This window comes from Carlito syrichta, unplaced genomic scaffold (assembly GCF_000164805.1).
Source record: "Carlito syrichta isolate Samal-C Ts95f unplaced genomic scaffold, Tarsius_syrichta-2.0.1 Scaffold131698, whole genome shotgun sequence".
In the NCBI taxonomy this organism is placed as follows: domain Eukaryota; kingdom Metazoa; phylum Chordata; class Mammalia; order Primates; family Tarsiidae; genus Carlito; species Carlito syrichta.
Genome location: NW_007075794.1, coordinates 51,830 through 61,491, shown reverse-complemented (window position 1 = coordinate 61,491; position 9,662 = coordinate 51,830). Strand labels below are relative to the sequence as shown.

The 9,662-nt window shown below is 53.4% G+C and overlaps 1 protein-coding gene across 3 annotated transcripts in view; it reads left to right on the top strand.

Moving 5' to 3' along the window:
* Nucleotides 1–9,662, top strand: part of AACS (acetoacetyl-CoA synthetase) — a 62,796-nt gene that overhangs the window by 39,537 nt on the left and 13,597 nt on the right. For 2 of the 3 annotated variants that reach the window (XM_021708169.1, XM_021708167.1), the window contains exons 10-12: nucleotides 4,380–4,444; nucleotides 4,579–4,701; nucleotides 8,891–9,004. In XM_021708169.1, coding sequence (XP_021563844.1) covers nucleotides 4,380–4,444; nucleotides 4,579–4,701; nucleotides 8,891–9,004 — 302 coding nt within the window. The remainder of the gene's footprint in view (nucleotides 1–4,379; nucleotides 4,445–4,578; nucleotides 4,702–8,890; nucleotides 9,005–9,662) is intronic. The other variant, XM_021708168.1, reaches the window with a different exon arrangement.

Sequence of the window (9,662 nt, the reverse complement as noted above, 5' to 3'; positions counted from 1 at the left end):
CCTGCGGGTTTGAGACCCGCCTGGGCAACTTGGCGAGACCTTGTCTCTACAATAAAATAAAAAACAGCCAGGTGGGGTAGCATGCCTCTGTAGTTATGGCTACTCAGAAGGCTGAGGTGGAAGGATCGCCAGAGCCCAGCAGGTCAACACTGGGGTGGCTGTGTGCCACTGCACTTCAGCCTGGGTGAAGGAGTGAGACTCCAACTTAAACAAAAAAGCTTCATCAAATCCCTGGGAGCTGAGCCAGCTTAGAACCTCCCCTTTTCCCTTCAAGCCACGCTCCCGTTGGGGACACTGTGCATTGGGGTGCATGAGGGAGGGCCGTGCCCTGGGGGACACTGGGAGAGCGGTGGAGGGAGATGTGTGTCCCTGGACCATCGAGGGACGAGGGGCCCCAGGGAAGCCAAGCTGTGTGTGTCTGGTGTGTGGATGTATGAGTGTGGATGTATGCTCAAGTGTGAGTGTGTCAAAGTGTGTGTGTGCAGTGTGTCACTATGTGTGTATGTGAGTTTATGTATATGTATAAGTGTGTGATAGTGTACACATGCACACATGTGTGAGTGTGACCATGTGTACATGTGTGCCTGGGAGTGTGAGTGTGTGCGTGTGGCTGTATGCATGTCTGTATGTACATGTATAGGTGTCTGTGTGCATGTGGCTGCGTGTCTGTGTGTGCATGTGTAGCTGTGTTTTGGGGCAGGAGGAGTGGCAGGGCAGACACTGGACATGATGTTGACAGATGCAGGCGTGCCATCTTTATTGGCCATCCTCACATCAGCTCCCAACTCATTGGCGCCTTTTTTCACAGAGCATTTATTTTGTAGGCACAAACAGGATTCTTGGAAAAGATGAATTTTCTTCTTCATGGGGGTGTGAGTGGGCTCCAGGAGTCCAGGAACATTCTGGAGAGTTAGGGCTGGAACTCCTGGGTCTTGTCCAGGTTTTGTCAGTCATGTGATCAGTGTAGGTATCGTCTGAGCGGTCCCGTGTTGTCTGTCTCCACGTGGGCACAGTGTATGTGGTGAGGTGGTTCAGAGGGCAGGGACCTCATGAGTGGGCACACTTGCTGTTCTGGGCATGAATGGGTGGGGCATCACTTGGCTGAAGTTGCCTCATCACCCTACACACGTTGGACTGTGTGTGCCAAGGTGCCTGCTGGGCCCTGGGATCCACACAGCAGCAACCAGGATTGAGCTCACCCTGCCTTCTTGGAGCTGGTGCTGGAAGGGAAGGAGGAGAGAGCGGATGGCTTGGCTGGGAGGTGGCTGCTGTGGACCTGGGCTAGGGAGTCCTTTCAAAGTCCTGGCCTGTGGCCAAGGCCTGACCACTTGGGAGTACAGGTCTGGGGACACATGATCCAGGCGAAGAGAGTGGCAGGCACCATGCCTCAAGGTGGGGTTGAGGCAGGTGAGCTGGGCATGTTGGAGGGGACCCCTGTGACCCGAGTATGAGGGTCCGTGTGGGGTGAGGATGGTGGCGGCAGTCAGAGAGCAGGGCCTCTGGGGCCTGCTAGGAGGGGGGTGGGTTTCCCCCAGTGTGGGAGTCCAGCTCCTGCAAGGTCAGGGGTTGCTGGAGGTGAGACGGAGTAGGCGACTAGGGGAGAAAGAAAGGGACTGGCCTACTGTTCAGAGTGAGCAGAAGCCGTTTATTGAGTGTTATCCCAGGGCTTTTATCCCCAAACTTTGCAAAGTCATCATCACAGGACACAAAAGGTAGCACGTGCCTTTCACATGAACAGGTCCAGGTGCACAAGGGACACCCCCACTCTCAAAGGATACCCCCTACTCTCAAGCAAATGTTTTTCATACATGAGGAAGAACATGAGGAAGAACAACCACAAATTGTGTTTTTGTTTCTTATGCTTGCTTAATGTTCCCCAAACCAGTTTCTTATGTGCCCTTAATTGTATTACAACTGCATCATCTTGAAATAACATCACTCAATGTCTAAACCCGAAACCACCATAATGAATTATTAACTTCTACTATTCTGTGCTAATTCAAACTAGTTTCTATTAAAACAATTGTTGCTATGGTTACACTCTCCTAACACCAGCTGGCCTAATTCAAACTTCACTGCCCCCCTAAATCAAACTAAACTAACCACACTTCTACAATAAAATGGTTACCTAAATTTTCTTCAATCTATATAAACTATTTCCTAAAACCTATATCTATAAATTTCTAAAATCACATCAAGAGAACCTGTGACTTGCACTAAGCCTCTTCAATGTGACTCAAAGTTAAACTTAAATTGTTTAAAAGCAAAAACCATAAACCGTGGAAAATGGGAACAATAGATTCTCAAGTTTAGCTGTGTACATTCTGGTCTCAGAGTTTTCTGTTAGAGCCAGCAGGAGCCTTTCCTGGTTACAGTACCAAGTAAAAAAGGAGAGAGGGAATGGGGTCAACAGCTCCCAAACACATCCTAGTGGTCTCAGGGTCAACGCCCCTTCCTGATCCCTAACGCTCAGTGGGCCTCCATGGCTGGCTCCCAACACCCCAGTGGAACAGAATAGACAGTTGAATCAGGAGAGACACGATCGCGTTCTCATTTATAAAAGGCCAGCATAGCGGGCAGGAGCAGAAACCGGTAGACCTCAGGCTCTTGGAGCCACAGGCAGCAAGTGGCCGTAGAGGCGCTGTATGTGGGCGACCCACACCTGGATCCTCACGGGACTCTGGGCACTGGCGGGCACCGGTCCCACTGGTCGTGGGCCACTAAGCTGTCTCACACTTGGTGCTGGATGCCCTAAAGTGCTCACGAGCAATAAGATACACGCACAACAGGGACTCCTATGCTTACAGAATGGCATATGGGGTGTCTTTACCAGTCTTGTGCAAATCCCGGAGATGGGTGGGGGTCTTTCCTGTTTCTCAGACACGCAGGGCTGTGACTCAGACTGGGGACACCACCTCCAGGGTCGCAGAGTCTCATCTATACTTAAACACTTGTTAGGGCCACAGAGAGCCTTGGAGTTTTCTAGGGGCTGGAGGGTGGAGTGAGGATGAGCCACATAAAGCCTGGATGTTGTTTGGGTGTGGTTGGTGGTTGGAGGGCTCAGACCCAGGGCTGGAGGCGGTCACTGCTTCAGTAACCAGGGCTGGGCTGGCCACCATTAGACTTATGATGTCTCCAGTTCTCTGTGAAAAGATATTCCTGGCCAGGCCTGGTGGTTCATGCCTGTAATCCCAGGACTCTGGAAGGCTGAGGCGGGGGGATTGCTTCACCCAGGAGTTCAAGACCAGCCTGGGCAATATAGCGAGACCTGGTCTCTACAAAAAAAAAATCAACCCAGTGTGGTGGTGCGTGCCTGTAGTCCTAGCAACTTGGGAGGCTGAGATGGGAGGATGACTTGAGCCCAGGAGGTCATGGTTGCAATGAGCTGTGATTATGCCACTGCCCTCCAGTCTGGGCGACAGAGTGAGACTCCAACTCAAAAAAAAAAAAAAAAGGTATTCCCAAAGAGGGCAACACCTTAATGTTGAAGTGTTAATCAGACTCTGAGTTTATGAAATAAGCATGAGGGGATGATGGGAGGGGCCAGTCCCCATGCCCGCCCCCCAACAGTCATCTCTTGGGAGCGGTAACCCGGGACATGCCTGTGGTTTAGGGGTGACTTTGGTGGTGTCAGCGTGATTCTGGGGAGGTAAGAGTATAAAGGCCTGGGGGCAGAAGGACCCGAGTAACCCACCCCTCACGTGGAGGGTGACCTGTTCTACTGTAGGTTTGGCTGCACCCAGCCTGGCCCCGAAGACCTGCAGCTTCGTCTTGCAGTGTCAGACCGTGCGTGCCACGGCAGCCGTGCCCCCAGAATGCATCTCCACCCGAGTGTGCCGGGACCAGGCTCCACTGCCCAGGGCCATGTGGGGAAACTCAATTTCGTAGCCTCGTGGGCCCCCAGAGAACTCATCCTTTACTGGGAAGATCGCGTTTACGCGAGAAGGGTGCCTGGCAGGAAGCAGGGCGAGGAGGAGATGGCACATCAGATGACGCTCCCCTGGAGAATGTGTCTCTCGGAGCACAGACGTGGGGACAAAGCTGTGGATTCTGGACGCTCAAGAAGAGAAGAGCTGTGTTTTTCTAAATTTCATAGAAACGTGATCTCGGTTAAGAAAAGAGGATGGGCCGAGGATTCGAAGTATGTTTGATGGGCCTGTAGCCCCAGCTGCTCGGGAGGCTGGGCGGGAGGATCCCTTGAGTCCAGGAGGTCGAGGCTGCATTGAGCTGTGATCACGCCACTGCACGCCAGCCTGGGTGACAGAATGAGACCCTAGCTCAAAACAAACACACACAAAGAAGGAAATCACTAACTGAACGCTTTGGTGGGTGGAGCCTTGATGCCCTTCTGGTGTTTTCTCTCCCGCCTGTACCCGCAGCATCACCGTCCTGGGGACAGGTGCCAAGTGGCTGTCCGTGCTTGAAGAGAAAGGCCTGAAGCCAGGTAAGCGTCTCTCCTTGCGTCCCTGCCGCCTGTGTCGTCAGGCCAGGAGGTTAGACCCGCCAGTGACTGTTCCTGTGTGCGTGGACAGAGGGTCGGGCCGTGACCCGGTCGGTCTCTTGGTGATTCTTCCCCAGCGGAAACCCACAGTCTCCAGACGCTCCGCACGCTGCTGTCCACGGGCTCCCCGCTGAAGGCCCAGAGCTACGACTACGTGTACACGCACGTCAAGAGCAGTGTCCTCCTGGGTTCCATCTCAGGTATGGCTCCTGCTGGGTGCTTGCATGGCAGGGACAGTCCTCCTGGCCCTCTGCCCTGCACACCTGCACATTTGCGTTCATCCAAGGACACCGTCCGCCAGGGTGCCACTGTGCACAGTTGAGTCTCATTCCAGGCAGGGATGTTCTAGAAAGTTGCTGTGGACCCTGAGTTAGCAAAGACTGAGCCGCTGCTCTCCTGGGGGAATACCCGCATGTACACACACACACACACACACACACACACACACACACACACACGTCTCATGTTGAGTATAGTCTTCAATCCCCAGACAGCTCATTCTGGTAGTTTCTAGCTCAGAAGTGTTCAGCACTCGCGCGAGACGGCACCACGAAAGGTGTCAGAGCCCCAGGGGAGCTGCCCGCCCTTCCCTGGTTTTCTGTGTGAGAGGGAAGAGGTAGTGTCGCCTTGTGCAGAACGTGTGTGTGGGTGACTCAAGTGCTCCGTTTATGGATTTTTTTGGAGAGGTGGGACTATATTGCCTATATCTCCCAAGCTAATCTTGAACTCCTGGGCTCAAGTAATCCTTCTGTCTCAGCCTCCTGAGTAACTGGGACTACAGGTGTACGCTCTGATGCCTAGCTAATTTTTATAAGTTTTTGTAGATTTTCTTAACATCTTACTATGTTGCCCAGGCTGGTCTTGAACTCTTGGTCTCCGTTGCCTCAAGGGTTCCTTCCACCTCGGCCTCCCAAAGTGCTATGATTACAGGCATGAGCCACCTTGCCCAGCCCCAGTATAGATTTTGAAGCCACAGGTACATTTTAGTGAGTAGTGAATTTGCAGAAATAGAATCTGCAAATAATGAAGACCAACTGTATACGAGGACAATTATTGCAGTATTGTTTACATTAGTAAAAATAGAAATGACCTATCTGCCCAGTGGGAGGGAATTCACTGAGTAACTTAAGGCACGCCCCAACTTATGCAGTCATTAGACGTGATAGGATGATAGCATTTGTTTAGAAAGAAGCATATTTTGATTGAAAGATGACTCCAATGAGTGAAAAACATCAGACTGCAGAATTATAAGGGGTGGTCCTTTTTGTAGGTTGGGAACAAAGGTGCATATGGCTGCATCCACACACACCCGTGTGTGTCTCTGCGGGTGCATTGTATGTGGATTACAAGGGATTTGTCTTCTCAGGACTGTTTTCCTAGCGTAAAGTTGTGCTTTGGAAAATAATGTGTGTGTGTGGTCAAAAGTTCCGAGTCCACACAGGAGCTGGGCGCTGTGTCCCCACTTACCCCTTCAGCGTTCTGCCTTTTCCTCGTGGAAGCCGACATGGTTTCCTTTGTGGGGGTGTTGTGTGTAAATGGAGAGAGAGCACCCCTTTTTATACACCCCTTAACAATGGAACCTAGAGCTGATTCCGTTTCAGCCTCTAGAAAGCTTTGGGTCACTTTTCTTTTTATATATCTGTAATTCTGATTTTTTTCCTGGTGATTTGAGAAAAGCTCTTAAAACGCCTCTTTGAAAGGTGCCATTTGCTTGAGGCCCGAAGCTAGGGGTCTTGGGCTGTTCCCCCCGGCAGGCAAGCAGCAGGAAGGATGTCAGGAACCCTGGGCTTCTGGTTGGGGTCATGTCAGCAGTCAAGATTGGCTGTGGGCACTTGGATTGCTGTTTGATCTCCTGGGGGCTGTTCATGGTGTACACTGCCTTGGCTCCAGCCTTCGAGTCGATGGAAGTGGCAGGGCTCCGTCTTTAGATAAGCGCTCTCAGGAACCTGTACCCCTCTCTACCTCCGCCCCAGCAAGCTTCTGCAGGGGTGATCCCTCCCCTGCTTTCTTCTTCCCATCTGAGGGTTGGGTACACCTCCTGGAGCTGGCTGAGGCTTCGACAGTCCCCCAGATGTCTACAGAATTTCCAGATGGGGCTCCTCCCTGACCCTTTCGGGGGGACCCAGGTTTCCTCTAGCCCCTCCTTGCCCCCTCCTGGCCCTGCCGAGGCCCTCAGGCCGCAGAGCAGCCCCTGGTCTGGGCCAGGCTGGTGTGGCGGAGTGGCTGGGCCTCTGGGCCTTCCCAGGGTGCGTGGACAGTGGGGAGGGAGTTGTCTCTGGACCAGCCCAGCCATCTCAGGGAGCCACGTCTGTTAGGGTCTGGGCCTGTCTTACTGCCGCTGTCCCCCTTGTCCCAGTGCTGACCCTGAAGCAGCACAAGCAGCACGCCGTCCACCTGGTGACCCTGAAGGCTTGGCGGGAGCTCTGTGGCTCCTCTGGGGCCTGGGAGGCTGGTCAGACATTGATGGTGGCAGAAACAAATGTGACACTCATTGCTACGGGACGCGCATGTCAGTGACGTGAGATGCCAGCGAAGACAGGAAAGACATCACGTTTTGAGTCTCTGCCTGGGGGAAGAAATCAAGTCTTTTTAAAGTTGAGGCCAAGAGACCCTCTTGGTGTGTGGAGACAGCAAGTCATATTTTTTTTTTTTGAGTTGGAGTCTCACTCTGTCGCCCAGACTGGAGTGCAGCGGCCGCTCCCAGCCACTGCAGCCTCGCCTGCTGGGCTCCGGCGATCCTTCCGCCTCAGCCTTCCGAGTAGCCGGAATTACAGGCACGCGCTACCACGCCCGGCTAGTTTTTGATTTATTGTAGAGATGAGGTCTCGCTGCCCAGGCGGGTCTCGAACCCGTGGGCTCAGGCAATCCACTCACCTCAGCCTCCCAAAGGCGCAGGATTACAGGCTGAGCCACCGAGCCCGGCAACAGCAAGTCATTTTACGCGGACCTTGAACTCTCTCGCTCCCAGCTCATACACATGGACCCTGATTAGGAGAAACATTTGCTTAATGAATACATTTACATACATACATATATATCTCTTTAGTTGGAGTTTCACTCTGTTGCCCCGGCTGGAGTGCAGTGGCACGCTCACAGCCACCGCAGCCTCGACCTCCTGGGCTCAGGTGATCCTTCCCCCTCAGCTTTTCAAGTAGCTGGAACTACGGCGCATGCTACCATGCCTGGCTTATTTTTTGATTTATTGTAGAGACGAGGTCTCACCATATGAATATATATTTTTTCAGGTATACAAGTATGTATAAAGAGTAGCACAGGCTGGGTGTGGTGGTCATGCCTGTAATTCCACCACTTTGGGAAGCTGAGGCAGAAGGATCACTTAAAACCAGGAGTTTGAGACCAGCCTGGGCAGCATAGCAAGATCCTTCTGCAAAAAAAAAAAAAAATTATCTAGGCATGGTGGTATGCACCTTTAGTCTCAGCTATTTGGGAGGTGGAGATGAGAAGATCACTTTAACCCAGGAGGGGAAGGCCGTGGTGAACCATGGCTGTGCTACTGCACTTCAGCCTGGGGACAGAGTGAGACTCTGACAAGGAAGAAAGGAAGGAAGGAGAGAAGGAAAGGAGAGGAGAGCAAGAAAGAGAGAAAGAAAGAAAGAAAAAGAGCAGCGCAGACACCAGGCCCTGAGTTTGGGCAGGCGCTTCTCACTTCCCTGGCACCCTCCTATGCTTGCTTCCCTCACTGAGTACCATCAGCCCCAGCGTGTTCACCGGCCCTGCTGTCCGCCTCTGTGCGCATGTGTGTGTAGTGTGACTCTGCACCCTTCCCTGCAGCTCTGCCCTGCTGCTGGCTTTTCCCGCTCCAGGCCTGGGCCAGGATACCTGTGGGCAGTGGGGGGTCTTCTAGGTGGGCAGTCCCTGCTGCTCCTGCCTGATGGAGCCTGACTCCATTTCGAGCTCTTTCCAGAAGCAGGAGTGTCACCATCTAGCACAGCCTGAGCCCTCGGCGTCCTCACAGTGGGGGGTTTCTGTGCTTCCATGAAGCCCTGTAAGCCGCAGTAAGCCCTCCTTTCCATGGGACCGGCTGCCGGGCAGTGCCCGTGGGTGCACATGGCGGGCGAAACTTCTGCTTTCTGTGTCTCGTATTTCAGTGTGACCATGGGAGGTCATTTATTTGGCGCATCCTCTAGCAGGAAGACGTGGCCAAAAACACATCAGCAGACCTGGGGGCTGGCACCAATGTCCACATTGCCTCTCCTGTTTCTCCCTGAAAAGAAGCCCCAGCTGTCTGTTTTTTTTCCCCCCAGTATTTATCTGGGGAGAGTCATAGATATTTTCCCTTTCAGATCCTTCCTTCTTGTTGTGCACTAATAGTAAGAATAAGCCTCTTTCTCAGCTGCCTGAACCGTGCCCTCTTCTGCCTGCTTGTAGGTGGCACTGACATCATCTCCTGCTTCATGGGCCAGAACCCGACCGTGCCTGTACACAGAGGGGAGATTCAGGCCCGCAACCTGGGCATGGCCGTGGAGGCGTGGAACGAGGAAGGTGAGACTTGCTGTTTCTTTCTGTGAATCAGCTGCATGCGCTTGGGCGTGCAGCCCGGCTGGGTGGTGGTCTCCAAGGTGGCCTGGCACTGGCAGAGTGGGGACCTTTCCCTGCTGCCTGGCTGAGCACCCACGGGTCTCCCTGTCCCCAGCCCAAGAGGTCAGTGTTGAGCTGGGGACGGATGGAGAGTCGTGTGCCTGAGAAGGGTGGGTGAGTCCTAACCCAAATCCGAACCTCGGCACAGGATAGCCGGGCACCGCTGGCTCCACATTTTCAAGGACCTGGTTATTGAAAGGAAGGGGCACACTCCCGCTGGCTGGTCCTGAGCCTAGGCGTCGAGTAGCTCCAGTGGGCTCTGTGCAGCCACTTTAGAGAACAGTTTGGGGACAGTGAGGAAAGGCGAAGCATGTGATCTGGAGGCCCCTCCCAGGGGACACACCTGTAGGCGTGAACATGGCGATACATACAAGAAGGTTTGCGGCCCCATGATTTGTAATAGAAAACAGAACTGGGGGCGATAGAGGTGTCCGCCCTCGGAAGGAGCAATCTCTGTGCTCACGTGGAGAAGGGCCGGGCAGTGGAACCTGCTGGAGCGCCCAGGCCTGATCCAGCCTGTCACAACGAAGGCGCCAAGCTAGGCACTGAGCTCGTGCAGCCT